The 25679-nt window shown below is 39.2% G+C and overlaps 1 protein-coding gene across 1 annotated transcript in view; it reads right to left on the minus strand.

The window, feature by feature from the left end:
* The window catches only part of lrig1 (leucine-rich repeats and immunoglobulin-like domains 1), a 40756-nt gene extending 30874 nt beyond the window's left edge, over window positions 1-9882 (minus strand). The window contains exon 1 of the mRNA XM_079843999.1: window positions 8738-9882. Within this exon, the coding sequence (XP_079700125.1) occupies window positions 8738-8928 (191 nt within the window). The 5' untranslated portion in view covers window positions 8929-9882. The remainder of the gene's footprint in view (window positions 1-8737) is intronic.
* Between the last annotated feature and the right edge of the window lie 15797 nt (window positions 9883-25679).

Raw genomic sequence — 25679 nt, forward strand, 5'->3', positions numbered from 1 at the left:
GGTCTTAAATGATTTATCTTTCTAGGTTTGGATATTTCAGCTTATAGCAAAAAGAGAAGACAACTACTTCTTAAAATGAATGAAAAAAAGCTTACATTCATATAGAAATATTAGACTACAATGAAATATTGAAAATGACCATTAAAGGAAATGAAACCCTAAACCAAATTTTCAGATTTTTTAACAGAAGTATGCGTATGACATCATGGAAGACAATGTTACTGACAAATAAAATGATAAATCTATTTGAATTCAGCTATTAGGGTTGGGCGATGTCCCCTAAATTCACAGCTGACGATGTGTACAATAAAACATTGCGATGGTCGATGATATCGTCGCTGGTGGGGATGGGTGGTTGTAGGTAGGCCATTTACTATATCTCTTTACATAAATATTACTTTCTACTTAAATCCTTCAATCATTTCATTATTTTACTAACCCAAATAATGACTCATCCGCGCTAGGTTGCACATGAGGGAAAACAGTAGCTTCATTCCACTTAAGAAGAGTTGTGCTCTTCTTATTTTAATATATCTCGTTACATAAATACTATTTTCTACTTAAAAAATATAATTTTGTTATTTTACTAACCCAGTGTTTTGTATGTGAATGCTGTTTCACGTGAATATTACCACAGGAGTGAAGCACAAAGTTTTGTTTAGCCTACAAAGGAAATAAATTAGCAGTTAACAGTAGTTTAACACAGTTTGTTCTTGTTATTAAACTTGGTAAGGTGCGTCAAGTTTATTTGAATAGCGCATTTCACACACACAAACCGGTGATTTTAGTTTTCTCTGGCAGTGAATAAACAAACATTGCCTAAATGTCTTGACCCAGTGGAAGGTAAAATTCGATAAAAAGTGTTGCTTTGCAACATCAGGAGAAAACATAAAGACGAAGATATTCGATGTCTGTGTCTATCCAGCTCGTGTCCCACATTCATGTCAAAGCGCAGAGCGGTATATGACGCATCTTTGCGGGAAATAGTATGAAACAAATATTTTTTTAACTAATATTTAATTTTCTTATATTCTTTAGGTTTCCACAATTTACTGATAATCGTTTAAATGTTTTATAGGCTGTAGTGTGTTGTTTCACTGACGGAAGTGCGAAAATAAATATGCATGCTTATAAAATGGATGTTTCAGCCTCAAATTATTTCAAAATGTAGGCTATATATATCTGGCATAGACTACAGTATTTAAAAAAGCATATATGCATTAGTTATATTCTCAATTTAATTTACAGAGCAATCCCTGCTAAGTTTTTAGTTTAACTATTGAAGAGGATACGATGATATCGACGGCACAACGCTATCAGATTACATTATATAGAACTATCTTTTCATATTTTTCTATCATTATATTTCTAATTATTATATACAACTATTGTCTATTTGGGATTACCCCTATATTATCAGACTGTCAGAAAGGCCAGAAAACCTAAGAAATGAATGAAGAATCAAAGTATATGCAAATCAACTAATTAATCATGACTGTATGTGTAAATATCTTAAATATGTATAGTCTTAACCCATTTGCTTTAATGTCTATTATGATTCAAACTATGAACAAACACATTGCACTTTGCTCTGAACTAAACAAACACGTCTCCTCTTCCTCAGAGAGTCCAGCTGGCCAACTAGACCTTTAAAAAGAAACCAGAAACACTCTTGAATCACTAAGAAACTAGTTAGTGAAGTTGAAGGTGAGCGCATGCTTATCTGCTTTTATGCCATCTATCTATCTCTATAAATTAAGAATGTTATCTTCAGGAATTATTCAATCATCCTCAAACTGTTCTCAGATCAGTTCAGAAACTTATAGTTCAGATTCAGAACAGAGATCTTACACACTTATACCTGCTATTTATACCAACCATTTTATAGTCATGCAGACAATAATGACTTCCAACCTAACCGTGCTAGTACAAGCTAGTAAATTCGACTTCAACTAACAGGCATTGATGTCTATTTTTTCTCTTTTCCATTAAACCTGAAGGAGAACAGCCAACAGCTTCCTATGCCAGGAAGCCAGGGTAAGGGAACATTCACACCTAACAAAGGTCAAAGTCATTTAGGAAATGACCAAAGAAAAAAAAAAACAACAACTAGTATAAACGCATTGCCAATAACATACTGAATTGTGCAGTTTTGATTTCAGGCCAGAATATTATGTTCTTTTTTTGGTCACTTGATGACATTATTTGGTCACTGCTAGAGTGTAAACAACAAGAACCTGTTCATATGTTGAAACCAAGCCAAGCTCTGATCTGCTGGTTCAGATATAGAAAATAATATCAATGTTATAGTTACAGTAAAAATAAAAACTTTTTTTCCCCTCAAAGGACCATATCATGAGTAGAACGCAAGAGAGACGACCTTTATCTATCGGTCTATCTTTATCACTGATAAGCAGAGTGTGAACTTCGGTCTTTGGAAGTGTGAAATGATGTCAATGATGGAGCTTTATGATGCAGCTGGAAGACAGAAGCGTCTTTAATGCACCCAGTTTTAAAGGGCCATAAACTAGTCAAAGAATAACTCTTCTGTCACAGCACTGGGCGAAGGGGAGCGCGAGAGACCAGACGGACAGACACTTGCTTCTCTAAAGCCGCACAGCTTGTGCTCCTCTCTCTCTTTTTCCTGCCATAAAGACCGTTTACAGCCGAGCAACACCACTGATAGCGAAGCCAGGAGCTTTTCCCGACAGTCCAAAGCCAAACAAAGCACAGAAAAGGGAGCGAGAGTATCAAATCTAGAGTGAAGATCATGAGATAAAGATCATCAGGAAGTGAACGCTACACGGTGGGAGAGAGAGAGAAATTAAATATGAGGGGAAAAAAGGCAACAAACAAAAGAAAACCAAGTAACTCGAAGCTTGAATCCAAGACGCATTTTAAAAACATATGACAGAAATTGGGCCTGGGAGCCAGTAAGGGTCCAAAACCAGATCTACAGATGGAGGCACTTGATTATGTACGCATTTGTTTCAATTGATAATTTTTCTATCGTTTAATGAAAACCCAGAGTTTAGACAGGGAGTGTAAATATGTCCTGCATACTTACAGGCCAGCTCGTGACATATTGTTCCAGAAAACTTCAAAGTGAACAGAACAAGTGATCGTTAGATTACAGATTTACCCTGCGTATGGTTTATTATCTTAACAGAAAGGAAAACGCTGGAGTGATTGCACTACTAGCTCAACGGAAACATGAGTGGTCAACATCAGCAGTATATTCATCATGTACAGTATATAGCATATATCAAATTTAATTTTATGATCAGCAAGGTCAAACTTGCATACGTACGGGAACATTTAAACACAGAAAGAGAAATAATATTTACTTAACTAACTAATATGACACATTTTAAATCTAATCTAATCCCAGTGAAACTAAAATAACACTGATATTGACTGATCTGGTTTTGGACAATCAGGTACATAATTATATCCTATCATCATTATTATTACTGCAAGACAGCAACAAAGAAGTTAAACATTGGACAGGTGAAAAAAAATACTCCAATAATAAAAAATTGCCAAATCCTGGATCGACAGACTAAACATATCTACCTATATGCCTGCACCCTAAGGTATAATGTCATTAAACGTCTGCAAAGTATATGTTGTAAGGGGTTAGAGGGGTAGTTTGTCAGTAACGGTTCCACAGAATGTTAAATGGTGATTTTAGTCTCCAGACCAAATGTGCAGGGGGTGCTCTATAAGGTCTGTTTCTCTCCAATTCTCTCACCCCTCCCCTTTCTTTCACTCTTTTTTTTTATGTCTTTTCCAGATCTCCAAACTCTTACCAGATGTACAGAATTCACTGATGAGTCATCCATCACTTCGTAGACACTTAAACAAAGGAGGGGAGAGAAGGAGGTGCTCAAATGTGTCTCAACAGAAAGAGAATCTGGAATATTTGTTTGATCCTGTTGGAATTTCGATTCTGGTTCTAGTGTGGCTGCCATTCCCCTAACCGAGACATAACACTCGTCTTCATCTAAACTAGTCCAATTTGAAGTTATGCAGTGTTTTAGAAGATATTCGCTCTGTCGGTTCACCGTTCAATGGCTAGCTTCATGTTTTAAGCACGGTAAAAAGAGGCCAGGGCATAAATCAACGGATAAAAATTCATGGAAACTCCTCATGAGCGGTGCTAACGGAAGGTGCCGTTAACCTCTGTGCCATGCAGGCCAAGCTAAACACGGCAAGGCACTCCTTTAACCCACAATCCGATAACGCAAGCAAACTCCACTCCAGGCACACACCTGGAGCAAACCAGCTCAGCTTTTTCCATGTGTTTTGTGTTATGCTGTCAAAAATCTAGAATGCGAGTTGCTGTTTTTGAATGCAGCCCAAGTCTACAGCAACGGGATTAATAAAGCATACTGCTCAGATAACGAAATGAACAAGCATCAAAACGAGTTCGACTGCTGATGACATACTGCTGACTGGTTTCCACACGTTGAAAGAATAAACAATGGTCGGAGAAGCAGATCAAGATCTAGAAGTTTCGTCAATGGAAAGCAATGGAGCGTGACATTGAACTAACTCTTGTAGCTTGGCCAAAGACGCACCGCACCCTTAACATACAGGTTTACACAGCGGCTCCACAACAGGTGACAGGGACCGTAAAGAAAAGACCAATGCATAAAAACAACACATCAATCCCCCTTCAGGGAGGTGAGAAAAATCTGGCGGGCTGTTTACCAACCCTGAAGAGGGGACCAAACTACACTCACACATGTGGCAAGCCAGGTTGCACACACAAACCAACCACCACCCCCTCCGCTTTCAAAACAATCAGTAGGGCCACCAAAGGGTCGTTGTAGTTTACTTTGAGAAATAAGACTATATCGAGCCAAACTGTTTCCATCACCTCGGTCGGTCTTCACAGCACACTAAATAAACAGACAAAATCAAAAAGCTATTTCATCAGAAATGCATCTCATTTATCCTGAATGGGTCAGTGCAAAATGGCTTAATTTTGGGTCATTTCTTTACTTCAGATGGGATCAGATGCAGGAAACATTTTTAATGGAGAATAATTCACAAGGAATTCAGACGACTTTTTCAAATTTGCAGATGGAGAGTTTGGAGGACTCTGTCATGCAATGGCTAAGCCAATAATATTACTCATAACATTCATCAGTTAATTCAACCGTCTCCTCCACTCTCAGGTTAAAGGGATAGTTCATCCAAAAATGTTAACTCATCATTTACTCACACTCATGTTGTTTTAAACCTATAGGACATACTTTCTTCTGTGGGACATAAAAGAAGAAAACTTGAGAAATGTGTCTGTTTTTTTTTCTTTCCCATCCATACTTTGGAAATCAATAGTCACTAAAACTGTTTGCTTACCAACATTCTTCAAAATACGTGTTTTGCGAAAGAAAGAATGACTGGTTTGGAACAACAGGTAGAGTAAACGATGACAGAATTTTCCTTTTGGGTGAACTGTCGCTTTAAGCCTCACCTTGTGTAACTCCATCAGCCTTTATCGGGGTCTCAAGGCCCATGTTTGTTTGTTATTAACACCATGCCAGCTTCTGTGGCTATTTTGGCATTGGATGGCATATGATTTCATAGTTTATGGTAAAACTGTATCAAGTGTTTACAATGTATTTTTGCTAAAACTCAAACTAACTTCACTGTAAACCTAAAATAAGTTGCCTTAATTTTTTTTAGGTTAAGAAATTAAGTTTAAGTAAGCAGAACTTGCAGATTTTTATTTTGTAATCAAACATTTTAATTGCCCTGAAACTGAAATATTTGAGTAAGCCAACCATACATTTCACTTAAAATATCAAGTAATTTTTAGTGGCGGAAACTTGACTAGCTTAAACTAGCTAATTGGTTACACAATGCTTTGGTAGCATTAGCATAGCACTTGCTGAATTAGGACAGCAATATAAAACATTTATCATATATCTGTTCTCAAACTAAGCTCATGCTCCAATCGTCACCATGATGGTAACCCTACACAAAAAAAAACATAACAGAAACTCTTCTAAACTAGCATAAAGCATTCAACACTACAAAAATCTCACACTTAATGTTAATCGTGCACAAAAAAAAACACAATATAACACTTAAGTTTGGCATTTTCCAAAAGAAACAAGTTCATAAAACTCAAAACAATGAAACTATTCCGATTACATACAAGGTGTCAGTTTTGAGAACTCAAAAGAAAAAGTAAGTTCTAAATACTCACAAAAGTTCATTTGTTTGAACTAATTTGTTCCAATTTGAGTTGGCTCTACTCAAACCAATTAATTATTTTGACCGTTTACAGTGTTTGTTCATTTCTTCCAAAGAAAAAAAGGTTTCTCACAGGGTTAAACCTAGCACAATCTAATAAAACATGCTTCAATGATTAAGAGTGTTGACAAAAAGAACATGTTGGTGGATCTTCTCCTAGTATAAAAAACTGGAGTCCTCCTGAAATGGTCTTAAGGCCCATATCTCAAAGTTAACTTAAATCCACAAAGGGTCGTGTGCGAGTTGGTGATGCCAACACCTCGCTGCTTCCTACTCGCCATCAAGGTCTCTGCGAGCCACGGGGGAACCATTAAATAAAAATGGGCAGTATGGAGAAACTATTTGGACAACTGGAAGGTATTAAGGCTTGATTTTATGCTCAGGCTATGTCCACAGGGTTTTTCCAACCAAAGGTTTTTCTACTCTTGATTGATTTATTACAGATGGACAACCAAAAAAATATCTCTGGCCTATAACTTTAAAATCCAGCTTCTGTTGGATCTGTCAACAGGAAAGCAGACGATAAAGGGACATTAAGATGCTGGAACGTGCCTTTTTAGTTCATTGGAGACGCTGCAGCATGGTTTGATGCTCCTTGGGCGAGTTTGTGCTGCATAGTTACGCAAGCAACAGGTTTGGATGTCACAAGCGCCTTGACTGCTTGTGAATTGTCAGAGAGGCGTACAAAACTCTGAACATGAATAGTGACATGTGAATAGATAGTTGTAGGGATTAATGAAGATAAATAATCAGCATTTATGACAGACCACAGCTGCCACAAGCTTCTGAGAGAAAAGCAGCCACTGGTTAACAACACGAGCCAGTTGATTTGGGTTAATGCTGTTGTTGTGGTCAATAAGTTTTGATTATTTAAAAAAAAAAGGTTATCTCCTGTAGAAAAAAAGTGTCTTTCATGTGCTTGCCTAATACAAGTTTGTGAAAAGCATTCCTATTTTGCAGCCTATTCCCTCCAACCACCTGTCAGATGGAGACCACTCTCTCTCACCAATTTTGATCAGAAATATGTCACATTAGAATCCCACCAAAATCGCTTTATGCATTTTAATGGTATATTCAAGGGCCACGGACTAAAGCACTCAGGCAGACCAGGTCGAATTACTCAGCAGTAGGTTAGACAGTCCTTGAGGCAGAACATCAACAGAGCTACCTGCCCAATCATTCCCATCTAAAGCCTGATATCATGTGTAATGAATGTTTCACGGTCCTATCAGACAAAGAACGCTTATGTCAACCACCCTTGGTAGCCTTCTCGTCTTCATAAAGTCATCTGCGGCTGTATCCGTCTTCATACATTTCCAATAAGGCCCAACGAAGTATCTAACGCACCAGGCCTGACTAAAATTTAACAAATCGGATCATATATAATGCTAAACAGACAGCTTGTGACATCAGTTGATGCTTCCGTGTTGAAACTTGTGTGTGATGATAACCATCTTTTAAACCTGACAAAAAAAGTAAGGGAGCTGCCTTTGTGAAATTGATAAAACGGGTATCTTTGTAGCATTGAAACATGCAGTAAAGGTGATAAAGATAATACTGGGGCAGTAAAATCTTTCCCTTTGAAAATTATATGATTGTGATCTCGGACATACAAACAGATAAAACCTTAGCGACTTTCTAGGCTGTCACCGCAAATGACATTTTTAAAAGTGATGATAGGTTTGTAGAAAAATGTTAAAGAAATTATCTTAAATATATCTGCGAGTTCATTCTATGTCAGATAACCATAAAATGGCTCCTGCCACTGATCTAACATCTTAGTTAATATAGGGCACTTTTGAGGAAAACAACTCAATTTTAAGTTATAATCTATAAACTAGACCAAATGAAATGTGAAAAGAAAAACTAAACTGCATTATTGTCACATGACTAAACAGCAAAGTTTATGAAAAGTATAACTGAAGGTAACACCTTTCAGAATAGATTTGAATCGTGTTTTCTCTTTGAAACAAATTTACGGAGCACAACCATGGAGAGATATTGAATTATTATAAGCTTTTTTTCTTAGTACACTAGTCCAACAATATGTAAATGTGACTTCAAAAGCACATAATTATTTCCAAGCAAATGCAAAGCTGAATATGTTCCTTGCTTCATGACTTTGACTCATATCAGCAGGCCTCCCAAAACTGTCTGTCAGAGTTTCCAAACTTATGACAGTAACTAGTCATAACCTGGCAGGTCACAACCATACTTATAACTACTACATTTTTATGATTTTAATGGAAAATAAAAACCTCTGTTAGCACTTAAAAGTAATTTAAATAAATATGTAACATTATATATAGGACATAACGCATGTCATTTGTTATTCTGTGACTTTTGAGTCGGGTTCTTTCCTGGACAACTTCAATTACGGGTGTTAAATAACTTAAAGCGTGTTAATTTGAAGAGAATGTGATTTTAACTAGTTATTTCTTTCAGACAGGACAGTTTGTGTACTTACAGATGCACAGTGCTCTTAGGCAAGTCTTGAGGGACATCAGTCATGTCCAAACGACTGCAGTCGGTCGTATCAAGCGTACACGTACAGTTTTGAGGACACGGTGCGCCATAATTGATTAGCAGTTCCAGCGTCAAAAGCCAATAAAACACATGATATGAAAGTGATCCCATCTGTCCCAGCCACGCCGCCATTTTGTATCCAGTTGTCTCAGCGCTTAACGACTGAACTCTCTCATCCACAAACGGACAGCTCGAGCTTATTGAGTTTCTCAGAGTTCGAGTAATTCGCCTTCATTAAGTTGTTTGTTTACCCAACGGTAATATCACATTATACTGCGTTGTTTTTGGGCAATGCATCAGTCCTGGACTTGAAAACGGTCCCCAGTAAAATTTTATCTCCCCTGCTGCACCACGTAAGTAAATCAAAGGTGAATCACGACGAGGCAATAGAAGAAACTTGTCCAGAAGCCAAAACTAAATACAGTTGTCCTTAAAAGGTTGAAAAGTGGGTCTGGAAGAGAGATAGACAGGCGCTTTGTTTTGGCAAGAAAGATCCGCTGGGTCAAATGTAGTTTGAAGAGTTTAAATCGTCAACAGTGTTTCTAAAGTTCTTATAATGGTTTGATCCCAAGTGATTCATGATTATGAAAAGTAAAAACATGGTAGACCGTGTCCATTAACTCCATACGAGCGTGTTGAAAGAAAATCTGGGATCATCGGCGCTTTAAAGAAACTTTTCCTCGGGGAAAACCGCACTCTTTAAAAAGTTTGAGCCTCTCGTTTCTTCGCGGATTTGATATAAAGTTTCCGAACTGCGAATACAGGATTTTGAATCACTGTGATGGATTATAATAAACCACTTTTGAAGCGTAACAGTTCCCGTAAATCCGTCCGACTGTTGTGAACTTTGCGGCTCGCTCGCGTTCGTTCACACACACTCTTTTTCTCTCTCTCCCTCTCCCTCTCTCTCCAGCCGTCCTGCTCGCGGTCAAAGGAACTGGGAAGCTTTTATCTTGATCTCGTTGTACGGTCCGAAAACTCCGATAATTCACAAATTCAGTTCGCACTTCTGACCGCTTCCACCGCTTGTTTCCCCCCTCCCGGACTTTACTTTCTTTTTAGCCGTTCTTTCGTCCCACGTTGGATACATAAGAAGTGAAAAAGATTCCCTCATTTTGCTTCCCGATTGGTGCATGGAGGATGATTGACGGCCGAGCTCTGGATCTCATTGGCTGCTTTGGAGCGCTCAGGCGTCACGATTTTGGACGTGCCAGGGCCCAGCTGTCAGTCAACTCGTGTTAGCCCCGCCTATCTTTCCCACCCTGAGTGCGAAACGGCACCGCCTTCTTTCACTCTCATCTCATCTTAAAGGGACAATGTTCACGGCGAGACGTCTTTTAATACAATAATATAATAGTATATTATATTATGTTATAATTATATAATGAATACAACAATGCTAATAATATCTCAACATGCACCAATAGGCCTATACATTTTCTCTAGCCTATAATAATTTGTTGACATGTATTAATTGCTTCTATGAGCTAATTGTTTCTGCCTTAAATTAATACACTGTTTGCTAACTGCGTGCTTTGTAGGTCTATGTACATTTCTGAAATACATAACTAGGTCACAGTCACATCTGATGACAGATCACTCTAAATTGTAGACATGCATTTTAAGCTGCTTTGAAACAATATGTATTGTGAAAAGCATTATACAAATAGCCTACATATAAATTGAACAAATATAGTATAATTAATAAAATATGATGTAATATAGCTAATGTAAAGCAGGAGAGTGAAACTATTGTTTTGATTGATTGATTTATTATTTAAATACAATAGTTCACAATATATTTTTTAATTGAATAATGAAATAAAACCTACTTTTGTCACACAAAACTTTCTACTATTTCATGTTGAATTCCTTAGGCATCAATAGTTACCTCAGCTATATAGTGACACAATTAATAGGGCTTTCTTTTATGTAATATGAGAATATCCTTACTTTAATCCAAATTGCTGATATATCTTCGAATAAGTGATTCTACATTTTGTCCTCTTTAACCCAAATGGTATTTGACTCGGGTATTTTGGCTGTCTATTCTGAGGGAGCTCTTGACATGGTTTTACATGATTTATCCGTCAGTGTGTCGACTGTAAATCATTTGCTTTACAAATAACTTGTAAGTGACACAAGTGTCAAGAGACCATAAAGAGCCATAAAGAGACACAGGTTAGTGCTTTGAAGGGTACCAGTAGCGTAAGTGCACTTGGAAAAACATCAATACTGCTATATTTCAAATCTAAAAAGGAGAAAGACAACACTAATTGAATCAGCATTAAAGGGATGGTTCACCCAAAAATGAAAATTAGCCCATAATTTACTCACCCTCAAGTCATCCTAGGTGTATATGACATTCTTCTTTCAGACTAATAAAATCTGAGTTATATTACAAAAGTCCAGGCTGATCTAAGCATTAGAATTGGATTAATAGTTGCTCTGTTTTTGAAGTCCATAAAAAGTGCATCTACCCGTCAAACGACGTGCTCCACGCGGCTCTGGGGTGTTAATAAAGGCCTTCTGAAGCGAATCGATGCATTTGTGTAAGAAAAACATCCAAATTTAAAACTTTATAAAGTCAACTTTCGGCCGACCGCCTGGGTGAACTATCCCTTTAAACTTTAAGGACATTATAGTGAGTAGAGCCATTGTTGTTTGTTTGATTTTATGGGACATAAAAGTGAGTTCTCTGCAATAATTTGATTCAAATAATTAGTCAAACTATTGGACCCTTTCATAACATTTAATTCAGCTCTACACCTGAGAATTCCAGCAAACGCTCTCTCTGGGATCTTTTTGGATCAGTTATAGTGGTGAGAAAGTGTTCCAGTAAAGTAATGTGCGTATCAGATGAGAGATCCTTACTTTTCCAGTGCACATCCACAGCTGGAAAAGGATAAAAGACCATGTGGTTTTGGACAGATGGTGCAACACATATAGGACATTGCAAGACATTGGATTTAGTGCTTCTCCGAAAGAGAGAGAACTTCAGAGAGAGTGACGTGAAGTGGGCCTAAACCAGATTTCCATCGGTAGAAAATTCAAGGCTGGAGAGGATGCCGTTCTATCTGCGCGAGTTTGGTTTTGTGTGTTTTTGTCAGTGTGTCTATATGTGTGTTAGAGTCCTCTGCCAATTTATCACGCTGGCCGTGCAGGAATCTTCAAAGATAACGAGCCCATCTGCTCAAGCTATTCGTCAACAATAAAACAGAGAAGCGTGAAATGAAGCCAGCACGTTTGTGCTATCTCTGGATGTTTAACGGGTGTGCACTAGCGAGGAAATGCCTGGGTTAATAGGAAGCAGAGACACTTGCACGTCTCATCGTATCTCTCAGTCCTGGCTAAAAAGTGAGAATCCCTAAACCCAAAGGAGAAGAAAACGTATAGTCTCAGTTTCAGATGAGGCATGAAGAAAGGTTTTGGTCCAAATGTGCCATAATACAATGAGTATATTGAGCAGTACATTTTATACAATTATAGTTCTTCAGTGGCTTAAAAAAAAACGTTTACACTGACAGCATCAGTTTCACATCATGAAAAGTGACATTAAGTAATTTATGTTTAAAGACATGGGCGACAACAGGGCTCAATCTTATGCGACTGAGCTGCTATGGGATGCAGCACTGTGTCCATGATGTATAACGGGGAACGTTATCAGAACATTTGCTAACGTTCTGGCAAAGTTGTCTCAAAGTTCTTACAGTAATGTTAGAATTTTCACTCAGTTATAGTCTTGTACTCTGGTACTGTCGGTCATTTTTAACCCCAAAATTGTACGTTGTTTTTTTTCTTTTTCTTACATTTTATTTTAGAATGTTGTTCTTAATTGGAATGGCGTGGAATGTTTTGTTGGATGTTTGCCTAACTTTTTTTTTAAATGTTTAGAGAACATTCAAAAGTAACGTTCCCATAATGTTTGCAAAACAATAAAATTAAATGCTCAAATAACCAAGAAAAAAATAGCAACTTAATGGGAACGTAAGCAAAACATGTCCATCAGTGTTCAAAGGAAAAATCTTGTTTAAATTCTTAGTCGAATTCTTAAAAATGTGCTCATTGTATTCATGTTGGTTTCATTTAAAAATGTAATACCATTTTCAAAAAAAGTTTTATGTTTTCATTACACCTTGAATATGTAAGTGTGAACATCTCTATCATTATTTAAAAACAAGTTTTTAAATATATGTGACCCTGGACCACAAAACCAGTCATAAGTCGCGCAGATTTTTGTGACAATAGCCAACAATACATTGTATGGGTCAAAATGATCGATTTTTCTTTTATGCCAAAAATCATTAGGATATTAAGTAAAGATCATGTTCCATGAAGTTATTTTGTAAATTTCCTTCCATAAATATATCAAAAATGTATTATTAGTAGTAAAATGCAATGCTAAGGACTTCATTTGGACAACTTTATAGGCGATTTTCTCAATATTTTGATTTTTTTGCACCCTCAGATTCCAGATTTTCTAATAGTTGTATCTTGGCCAAACATTGTCCTATACTAACAAACCATACATCAATGGAAAGCTTATATATTCATCTTTCATATTATGTATACATCTCAATTTTAAAAAATTTACCCTTATGACTGGTGTTGTGGTCCAGGGTCCCATATTTTCCAAGGTTATTATTTATTTATTTTATTTTACACATAACAGATACAACAATTATTCATATCATACAAATCAATATAAATTAATTCATAAATATCATTAAGATTATGAGCAGTCACACCACTTGATCTTCCATGTGCTAAAAAGATCAAATTATATGATTTTTTTTTTTTTTTTACAGAGACAGTTTTCTCCATATATAGAATATTTTTATATCTATATATTTTTTTTTATATAGATATTTTTTTTTCTAAAAACGAATAATAAAAGATTATGCCAAAATAATCATTTTGTTTATGTGGCTTTTTTCTTTTATGATATAGGATGAATTGTGGTTTTGAATAAATGAATAGAAAGAATATTCACGTCATCCTCCCACCAACCAATGGGAGTCCAAATACTCATCAGTGGAACGGCTTCTACCAACCAGCATCAGAGAGACCCTGCAACTTCCAGCGATTGAAACGTTGTCCCCTCAGAAACACAGTCTTAGCTGTGTCTTTATCTCAGGACGAGTGGCATGAGTCCAGCAGGCTTTTTCATAGCCTCTCAGGTGTCCAAACAAGAAGGTAGATTTTTTTTTATTGTGTGTGTACACTAACATTTACATTTCTCACTGTTGTTTGTTTAATAAAGTGAGTGGATCTCGCCCACTTCTGCCAAGTTCCTTTCATTTCCCAGAGCTTACCGGCCAAAACCGTGCGTGTTGAAAGACGTCTCCTCCTTGACCTGTTCTTGAGTGTTGCACAGGGTGCCCATCACTTGATGTCATCCCTGGTGAAGGCATACCTTGTTGCAACAGCCTTGTGTTAACAGCTTGCTTCTTTTGAAGTGTTTACCTGGGCAACGTCTCCCTGGTGTTTATACATCCTCAATCAGCACACAAATTCAGGTGTGATGTAGCCTATAGACGCTGCCTCCCATATGCTGGCAGGGTGGAGAATACAAACCCTGCACAAATGCCATGAAGCTCTTGTTTATTTGAGCAGGAGTGTTTTAATAGGGCCAAGTACAGAATATGTGATAAAAGAAGCGATGGTCTGGAACGGGGTTTTTGTGTGAAGCAGGGCAGGAATGCAGCATGTGAAAGGTGACTTCTGTATGGCCCAGCTTAAGAGGTGATGCATCTTTTGTTTAGTAGGATTCTTTTGTTAGGTTTTTTTTTTTTTTTTAGATTCGCTTGTAAAACCGGACTGGGTAGTTATTTTTAGTATTATAAACTATAATCTGATTTGTGCAGATAATCTAATAAAACTATGTTTTAATTTAAATATTTGAAAAGATCTTTTAATTGAATTAAAACATATTTAAAATACAATATTTTAATGAATTGTTAAAATACCCAGGCCTACATTCTCCTCCATGTAAATGCACAGTCAGGGAAATATTGGAAGAAAAAGAGCTTAAAATGACACATACGGGTTAATGACAAAACTTTTAAACCTTACACCATTTGTACATAATCTTATCAAGCTGGTAAATCTACAGAAACGCCAGTACGTATATTAAATTACATCTGTTGAACATGGAAGCCCAGCCGGGGAAATTCAATTTATTTAAAGTTACATGATCCTCATTCCCATCCACCACAAATGAGTGCATGGCACATGCTCGGGGCACAGATTTATGGGTAATTTATCAACGTCATTACATTATCTTAAGTGGCTGATGAGCTGTGGGGAAGTGGTCATTATGTCTTTGTAAGGGGGGTTTATGGTGAACAGGGGCACACTGATTTACTTAGACTAAGAGAGTCTATCGAGAGATAAAACTGATAAAGTGGCCCGCTGGGGATTGAAATGTAGGCAAATTCAAACCTCACTTAACTCGACCTACTTGTTTAGCTTCTCTTACAGTCTGCGATTCACAGACAACAGTCCAACAAAAATCGTATTTTTAGATGTAATGTCATACACCAAGTTCTGTCATGAAACTCTAGATGTCGCAGGCTGATGGTTCCTTAATGCAAACTGATGACATTTACATCATTCTTCATGGCACAAGCTGATTGGTTCCGGGCCTCCATGGATCGGACTTGTTTGTTCAGCACATCCCACAGATGCTCGATTGGATTGAGACCTGGGGAATTTGGAGGCCAAGTCAACACCTCAAACTCGTTGTTGTGCTCCTCAAACCATTCCTGAACCACGCGCAGGGCGCATTATCCTGCTGAAAGAGGCCACAGTATACCGTTTGCATGAAGGGGTGTATGGTCTGCAACAATGCTTAGGTAGGTGGTACGTGTCAAAGAGACTGTGGCGAGGTGGACGAGCGAGAGACATGGGAGGAGCGAGCGAGATCGGTGTGCGTGATTGAGAATGCCTTGCAGGTGAGGCTCACACCGGTCTCGAGTCCTCTCATGAGGGAGCATGGAGGCATATAAGGACGAGCGACACGAGTGAAGAACGAGAGAGGACCAGGCCTGGAGTTTAAGTTGTATTTTGTTTACTTTCCTTATGTGTGTGCGCGGCAGTCGTCCGTGAGGGGCTGCTGCTTTTACTTTCATTTTGTGTGTATTATTTGATTAAAGTCTGTTGAACGTTCGCCGGTTCCCGCCTCCTTCTTCCCACACGAACTAACCTTACTACATTGGTGCCGAAACCCGGGAGGAAGGAGGGACATGCTGTCGAAGAGTCCTCGCTGCTGAGGGGGATCGCAGTGCTGAGGAGTTCGGGCAGCGCGGAAGAGAGAAGACCGTGAGTGGCTGCCCAAGGCAGTGGTGCTGGAGCGAGTGAAGATCCGGTGGGACGGAGAGCTCGCTGCCGTGCCCCTGGGTCGAGGTGGGGTGGCTGCCGTCCAAGAGGGAGCGGAGGAGTCGCCAGCGCTTGCCCTGAGCCGGAGCCTGCTGTCGTCCGCCATGTTCGGGAGGAGCAGGGAGCGCAGGACTCGCTGCCGGCTGCCCTCGACAGGAGGAGCCGCCGCCAGGGGGCGGAGGAGGATCGAGGCGTCCACCGAGCGTCCAGTGCCATCGCATGGCACCGCGAGGAAGAGCCTCTGGGCGGGCTGAGGACCGAGCGGCAGTGTGTCAGGGAAACGGACCAGAATTTTCTTTTTTTTCACTCTCTCGTCCGGTCGCTCTGGTGGTCTCTGTCTCCCGTTCTCTCGTCTCGCCGGCCCATATCCCCGGACGCCGAGATTGGGGGGGAGTAGGCGTAGACGTGGGGTACTCCCCGGCCTACAAGGGGTGTTGAGGGTATGTGGCGAGGTGGACGAGCGAGAGACATGGGAGGAGCGAGCGAGATTGCCTCGCAGGTGACGCTCACACCGGTCTCGAGTCCTCTCATGAGGGGGCACGGAGGCATATAAGGACGAGCGACACGAGTGAAGAATGAGAGAGGACCAGGCCTGGATTTTAAGTTGTGTTTTGTTTACGTTTCGTTATGTGTGTGCGCGGTCGTCCGTGAGGGGCTGCCGCTTTTACTTTCATTTTGTGTGAATTATTTGATTAAAGTCTGTTGAACGTTCGCCGGTTCCCGCCTCCTTCTTCCCACACAAACTAACCTTACTACAGAGACATCCACATGGATGGCAGGACCCAAGGTTTCCCAGCAGAACATTGCCCAAAGCATTACACTGCCTTCGCCAGCTTGCCTTCTTCCCATAGTGCATCCTGGTGCCATGTGTTCCCCAGGTAAGCGACGCACACTCACCCGGCCATCCACGTGATGTAAAAGAAAACTGATTCATCAGACCAGACCACCTTCTTCCATTGCTCCATGGTCCAGTTCTGATGCTCACATGCCCACTGTTGGTTTCCGGTCTTCCACGACGGGATCCATCACATCGGTGACATTGACCAATAGGAGCACAGAAGTGGTTCAGTACACAGCTTTCGAAACATGCTAAAAACGAAAGAGAGACAATAGTATTGGTGTAACGGAGGAAAGATTTTTGGAGCTATGGCAGTACTCCTGCCTTTATAATGTTTCCTTGAAGGACTACCAGTGAAAAAACAGAATGAAAAAAGATAAATGATAGCAGAGGCGCTTCAGCAACCCGGTGAGTAGGCTACATTTATTAAAAAAACAATATTTTACCTCAAGTTCTCTTTGGGGGATTACATACTGTCTTCGTGCAATCTAGGAATGTGTCAACTGTCAGGTTTTCTTTCTTTTGGGGGCTTTTCTGATTACAAGACATCCAGTGCAAAACACACAGCTTCGGTAGCCATTTTTTTAATGCTCACAATGCCTGTCAGTCGATAATTCCGCCTTCTCGATGACATCACACACGGCGTTAAAGATGGCAAGTCTGACATGTTTTTTGTCGATGACACAACAAGAATTTAGGAGTCAAAATCGCACATCTGACACAAATTCGTAACAGACATATATATTGTGCAGTCTGAACCCAGGCATAACTGTGTGGAAGAGTGACTGGCACATTTTTCCAAATGTCTTCTTTTGTGTTCCACGAAGAAAGAAAGTCATACAGGTTTGAAACAACTCGAGGGTAAGGGTTGAATTTTCTTTTTCTTTGTGAAAGATAAAGTTGAACTAAGAAAACCCCACCAGGTATATATAACCCTATTCAAATGACCTAGAACACCATGTTTCTTGTTTTCTTCCTCTTCCTCCTCCTCTTTCTTCTCGTCCTTTATTAGGCACAATAAAGGATGGAAGGTGAGAGAAAGAATGAAGACGGAGATGAGAAGCTGGGGCCAAAGCCCTTTTAGAGGTCTGAAACCCACGCATGCTCAGCAATCCCAACTCCTGCGTTTAGCAGCTGCAGCTGTGAAACCTTTCTTTCTCTTCCTTTTTCTCCTCTCTCTCTTTCTTGCTAGCTTCTTTCTTTTCCCAGACCTGAATAGAGCTGCTCTGAATAGACTGGGCCAGGTCGGCTGAATAGTCACACCGGAGGGAGGGGTGAGAGTGGAACCCAAATGAACCGGAACCCCTACAGAGAGCTCTGCTCCTGGCGACGGCTATGATAGAGAGGAGGAGGGAGCTGCGTTTAATCGCTGATAATAGAAATTAGCATGGTGTAATGAACCCGTTTCAAAAGTCCATTATTTGCGCAGTTCAAAGAGAGGGGTGACTTTGTAGTTGGAATCTGTGAGCCCGAGCCAAATATCAAAAGGAAAGCATTTGTCAAAACTTCGTACAACTCTGTCAAAGCAAACAGCAAACATTTTCTGTTTCTTTTTGCTCGGGAAGGAACATGTGCATTCATCTAGTTCGGGTCAAGGAAAGAAATCTAATTTTTTAAGTTCTGTGTACACAAAGCAAAGTGTCACTCCGTTACACTGTTTAAGGAGAACATTGCTAAAGCAATCGCATCGCTCTGGCATGTACGTCCGACATGATTCTACGTATTTATTTAGTAATCAATCAAGTTGCACAAAGCATATTTCAAGTTTGAACTGCACGTTTTTTTGTCTCTCATCCAAGCAAAACTGTCATGACGCCACATGTGCGCAAAGAAATCTTTTTGTTTTGTTAGGCATGATTCTTTTAGCCTTTTGACCCTGTTTACACCTGGTAATCAGATCACAAGTTGTGAGCCTGGTATTTACATGTGACCAAATTGTGACAGCTTTCGAATGAATTTTGAGAGGAGGGTCGGAAGAAAATTCTTCATGAGGACAATTTTTCAAAATAACTTCTTTTGTGGTCCACAAAATGAACACATTTATGCATTCGGCTGACTCTTATACCCAAAGTGACTTACATGTACATTTCATTGAAGGCATAGGCCTACATTTTTTTACATAAAATCATGCATTCATACAGTTTGGTGATGACATGAGCAGAGCCGTCCTTAGGGCGGCGCAACTGGTGCTGACCAAGTGGGGGCCCGCTTCCACTACCTCGCACTAGGCCCCGCCCCATGCTAGGGACAGCCTTGGACAAGAGGGTGAGTAAAGGCCCGGATATAATTCATTTTCAACGTTCCGCTGCGTCTCGGGCACAGTCGAGAGTGCGAGCCTTTCAAAGTATACTCCTTTGGCCGTGTGCGTGGATAGACACGTTCAGTGTTCACTCTAAAAAAATGCTTGGTTAAAAATAACCCAAGTTGGGTTGAAAATGAACTAACCCCGCAATTGGGTTGTTTTAAGCAAACATTTAACCCAACCGCTGGGTTAAAACCCCCCAATAGCTGGGTTAGTCCATTTTCAACCCAACTTGGGTTATTTTTAACCCAGCATTTTTTAGAGTTCACTATCTAGTGGACTTTGAGTGCTCAAGTCACTGGCTGCATCCGAAAACGTACACTCTAAAAAATGCTGGGTTAAAAATAACCCAAGTTGGGTTGAAAATGGACTAACCCAGCGATTGGGTTGATTTAACCAAGCAATTGGGTTGTTTTTACACAAACATTTAACCCAACCGCTAGGTTAAAACAACCCAAATGCTGAGTTAGTCCATTTTCAACCCAACTTGGGTTATTTTTAACCCAGCATTTTTTAGAGTGTAGGCAGCTGACTTGTTGCCTCACTGCCTTATTAGGCAATGACTCTTCAGGCAGCGTTTGCGCACGAAGGTAACTCGCGAAACTGATTTCAGACAGACTTCCGAGGCAGCGTAACAGTTTAATGATCTATAGCAAAATAGAATGAGCTTTTTGGAACAAACTTTCTTTTTGCGGTGAACTATCTCTTTAAATCTATGAAAAGTCTATTTAATAAAAAAAAAAAACACACATTTACATAAAAAAAATATAAGTAATAAATTCACAAAAAAATATAAAAATAAGGCATAAGCATAAATTCACCAAAAAAAAAGTTAATTATAAAAATAAAATATTTTAAATATATTAAATAAATAAGTTATAAAAATGTATTGTATCTATTCTGTACAATGAGTCATTCTTTTCAATTGAAAAGATCCCTCCAGTTCTCTATGCAGGAGTGAAAGATATTTCCCAGAGTGCACCGCCTGTCCGATTGCTTGACCTCTCCACCTCATAATCACCCCACCTCTGACAAGACAACAAGTTTGGCCCTCCTATTTCTACCACACTGATCTGAGAACTGTTACCCTGTTGATACCAGCGATCTGGTAAAACACTCTCAATAGTGGTGATTTTGCCATTGATTGCTGCAGCTGCACAGCTTATGGCCGTCGACCCCTGAGGCCCCTGTTATAGATAATGGGATAATGGTTGCCACCTTCTCAACACCCGTGGCCCACAGCGGTGTGAGATACTACACGAATCACAAACATTTGCTGAAAATTGGGAGGGAAAATGAGTGGGTGTGTTTGGAATTTTTTCGGATAATGCACATGCATTTACAAATACTGTATGTTTGTACAAAGTGACAAAGTTTTCTTACTATCTATAAAGGTTTTGTAATTAGGGCCAGAGCACCCTATTGTAATTGCTCGGCCTATCATTCTTCTTCTCTGAAATGATTCGCACTTTTTTGGGGGCCTAAACATGGTCCAAAAGTCATCATTTGTTAAGGGTTTCAGAATTAGGCGTGGCAAAATGGCTCCATAGCGGCACCTACAAATTTTCAACAAAGTGCCCCTCGCACTACGTTTCACATACAGGTATGAAATTCGGTAGACACATTTAACAGCCCAATATCTTCAAAAAAGTCTCCTGGTGCAAAATCTGAAAACCAACAGGAAGTGAGATAATTTGAATGTTCTTTGCAAAATGTTAGCAAATTTTGCCATATCCAGATGTTGTACTTTAAAGAACTCCTCCTAGAGATTTAATCAGATCAACATCATATTTTCACTGTCTAATCTTAAGGCCTTGCTGATGTTAAATTGTGAAGATCTTGAGTTTTCGCTGAAGGGAGTGTCCGTGGCGGCCTGTCAAAGTCTGATGTTTCGCCATGAAACAGGAAGCTGTTGTAACTCAGGCATACAATGTCCGATCTGCCCCAAACTTCACACGTTTGATAAGAGTCCTGGCTTGAAGACATTTACATGCCAATATTCAGCCACTTGCTAGCAACAGAAAATGGCATGCCTTACAGTGTAATTCACTCCCAGAAACACATTTAAATATGCCATGAAGTACCAAACGTGCTACAAACATGTTAAATCATGCAACACTCGGCTAAGTGCTATGTATGAGATTTACGCCATGAAACAGGAAGTTGTTGTAACTCAGGCATACAATGTCTGATCTGCCCCAAACCTCACATGTTGGATAAGAGACCTGGCCTGAAGACATCTACATGCCAATATTCAGTTATAGTCATAGCGCCACCTGCGGGCAACAGGAAATGGCATGCTTTACACTGTATTTCACTCCCAGAAACACATTTAAATAGGCCACGAAGTACCAAACATTCTAGAAACACATTAAATCATGCAACACTTGGCTGAGTGCTAATGTATGCGATTAACACCACGAAAGAGGAAGTTGTTGTAACTCAGGCATACAATGTCTGATCTCACCTCACATGTTTGATAATAGTCCTGGCCTGCATGAAGACATCTACATGGCAATATTCAGTTATAGTCAAAGCGCCTCCTGCTGGCAGCAGGAAGTGTGGCACATCAAAATCAGTAGGCTACGTTTACATGGACAACAATACTCCGATATTAATCTGATTAAGACCATACTCTGATTAAGAAACTACCATGTAAACAGCGATTTCTAATTACCTTAATCCGGCTATACTCGAATTAAACAAATATCGAATTAAGACATGTGGAGTATGCCTATTTTAGTCGCATTATCGAAGTGCATTGTAGACATGTACACACCTTAATCTAACTATTAACGCCGTGTAGGAGTTTTCGCCACATTTTGTGTCACAGGACACACACACACACACCAGGAAAATACAGAGGGGAGGGCTTTGGGGGCTCAAGCCCCTGCCCTTTTAAAAAAATTACCAAAAGTGCCCCTCTCAACAATCATCAATAATATTGTGACCAATAAAACAGAATTTGAATTATAATTAATATAACAGCACGTACAAAACAGTAACAAAGCGCTCAAATGTCCCGTTAATCTTTTACGTATCTGTCAGTCAGTCTGAAATGTCATTGCCATGACGTGTTGCTATGGTGCGTGTCTTGCTTGACTGCTCATTCTGACACTGGCTCCTCTATATTTTTTTCTATGTGTTGTAATAATTCTGCTCATTGTAAAAGTAAAATACAATTAGTTTGTATCTGTAATCCCAGATTCATAATTGTCTGCTTACAACAGCGGCCGGCAACCTCTAGGCTCGCGTGCCATTTAGCCATTCAGTGAATGCCTGTGGCTCGACGGCAGAAAAAAAACATCCAAACAATCATGATTTTGAAACCTTAATTTTCATCACTAATGAAAGCTATAATTCGAAACGTAGGCTGTCAAGAAGGAGGCAAGATGGGCAGTGTCTCTTCAAAAAAAAAAACACAATATATAAATATTACAAAAATAAAACAACGTGTAAATATATAAATTGCATTAAAAAGTATAAAAATCACTCGTTTTTATAAAGGAACACTGTCCAACAGCGACACCCGCAGGTAAAGTTACAGTGGTTTGCCTGAGCCCATTGATTTTAACCTATGATTTGAACAGACCCATGAAAGTCGCGCTATGATTGAATGTCGAACAGCGTAGCATGGCATGGGGACGTAATGACGTTCCATTAATCGATCTATGTTCTATAACATGTAAAACGGGAACATGAACGGAATATTCTAAAAGCAACTCATGTAAACACCTTAATCAGAATATTGTCTTATTCAGAGTAAGGTCAATAATTCGATTACTGCTGTCCATGTAAACGTAGTCAATGACTTTGCTATTTTTCTCCAAATTTTACGTGTTTAAATGCATGTCGCCCACTATTCACTGTTTTCCTGAGGCCACCGGGTGGCGGTGGCCCCGGGTGCAAGGGCCCTTTCGTTGCTGCTTGCGATAAAATTTCCTTTGTTTTTCATTTTTTTTTTATATTTTCACACAAATAGTGGAGCTGGGGGAGGTGGAGGATTTCAGAGGAACTCTGGCCAACAGCAAATACTGAACCAGACTATTTAAATGTTGAGCAAGCAATCTTATTGGCTGCAGGATCAGCAGAGGCCAATCAGCTTGTGCCATGCGGTAATGATGTGATTGCATGACTCAACTCTATCCTGTGTATTTTTTTAAATATTTTATTATATACTGTATATATAATTTATACTGTATATATAATTTATAATTTATATAATTTATTTTTGAAAATATATTAAAAAAAAACTTAAAACAATGGGAAATTACAAAACCCTAAATGAAAATGTCCAATAGAGTAAGAAAACATATTTGTAAAAAATATATATGTTTTTTAAAGGTATAATAATAATCATGTATATGTATATTATATATATTAATGGTATTATTATTAATATTAGTATTACTACTACAAAATAAAATAATACTCTTACAGAACGCACGCACACACACACACACAAACACACTCATATAAAGGAAAATATATATGTAGATAAATGTGATAATTTAATTAAAGACTGAACTGTGGGAAACCAATCACAGCTAATTAATTTTTAACAATGCCAAAGAATATGACAAAGAATGAAGCAAATAACCAATTTCCAAGAATTGTATGAATAGCTTTAGTCTTTCTTCATCCAGCCGTGCTCAGGTATGCATCTCAATTTAAGCTCAAACACAAGAGGTTCCAGCTCCGCGAGTAAATAAGGACAGAGGCCTATACAGCGAAGCCTATTCAGTCTCCTGACATGGCTTCAGTTCTCCAGTCTTCTAGAGCATCCAGCTGTGAGCACTTGAGACAGGCCAGGGCCTCACGCTGAATACTCAATGCACCAACTGCCAGAGGACTTTCCAGAAACTTCCATTCCTTTGGCTGACAGCACTCTGAAAGAGCCATTATCTCCAAACCCCCAATTAGGCCAACCATTTCATCCAGAATCCATGTGAATAACCTAAATAGAAATAATCATTTTGGCTGAGAAACTCTCTGATTTGTACTGATATTTTGATGCTTATCGCTCAGAATAATGGAAGTTACTTGAAACGGCATGCTTTACTGTTTGGTTTAATTTGTTTTTCCTAGAATACAAAGAACATGGAAGAAAATATATTTTTCCTTTGAAAAACCTCGATTGGACTGCACGCTTGCTAGAGAGAGAGAGAGAGAGAGAGAGAGTGAGAGTGTGTTGGGTTTTTACATTTTTTTTAATTTAGTGTTACATGAGCTAGTGTGTCTGCATATAAACAACAGACTGCCAAAGCATGTTCATGTGAAGCGTCCGATTTACTGGCCAAATAAAAGCTTCTGTGGATTCAGCTCTGTCAAAATTTGCTAACGCTAACTTTACAAAACCACAAGGCAAATTGCCCCTTGTTTAATCAAGGGGGAAACTGAGCCATGTTCATTCATTCATGACACTGATCAGGCATAACTATGACTAATGTTGTCCTAATATTGTCACTCCCCACATCCATCAATGAGCCTTGGCTCTGTTGCTGGCTCACCACTGTTCCTTCCTTGGGCCACTTTTGATAGATACTGACCACTGCAGACCGGGAACACCCCACAGGAGCTGCAGTTTTGGAGATGGTGTTTTGGAGTCGTCTACACTCTAAAAAATGCTGGAATAAAAACAAGTTGGGTTGAAAATGGACTAACCCAGCAATTGGGTTGTTTTAAGCAAACATTTAACCCAACCACTGGGTTAAAATGACCCATTCACTGGGTTAAAACAACCCAATTGCTGGGTAAGTCCATTTTCAACCCAACTTGGGTTGTTTTTAACCCAGCATTTTTTAGAGTGTAGCAATCAACAATTTGGCCCTTATCAAACTCACTCAAATCCTTACATTAATATATCCCACCCACTCACAGGTGCCGTGATGAAGAGATGATCAGTGTTATTCACTTCACCTGTCAGTGGTCATAATGTATAAATAAACAATATTTGTATATAATATTTGACTAAATGGCCTAAAATGATTGCAAAATGACACTGAAATGGTTTCAGAAGTTTTCCACACATTAACCCTAGAAGCAAATATTGCTCTATATAGAGTGAGCAATGGAGAGCTCAGTCACACAGGAAACACAGTAATCAAAAAATAATGACTTGTCTTACATGCACTGCACAGTAAAGCCAGGTTCTGTTCTTACTGAAAATGATCCCAGCATGATGCATCGACCCAAGCCAAAGCTGTGCTATAGCTGATTTACAAGGGCATGCTGTCAAACAAGAAATCTGGTGAATAATGGACCTTGTTCTTACTTCCAAGAAAGCGGAAACATACAGACCAATAATTCAGCCGGGGGTGTGAAGCACAAGTGTGATGCGTTATCTGGAGTCTGTGTTGGGTT

Source organism: Gobio gobio, assembly GCF_949357685.1.
Source record: "Gobio gobio genome assembly, chromosome: 19".
Taxonomy (NCBI): Eukaryota; Metazoa; Chordata; class Actinopteri; order Cypriniformes; family Gobionidae; genus Gobio; species Gobio gobio.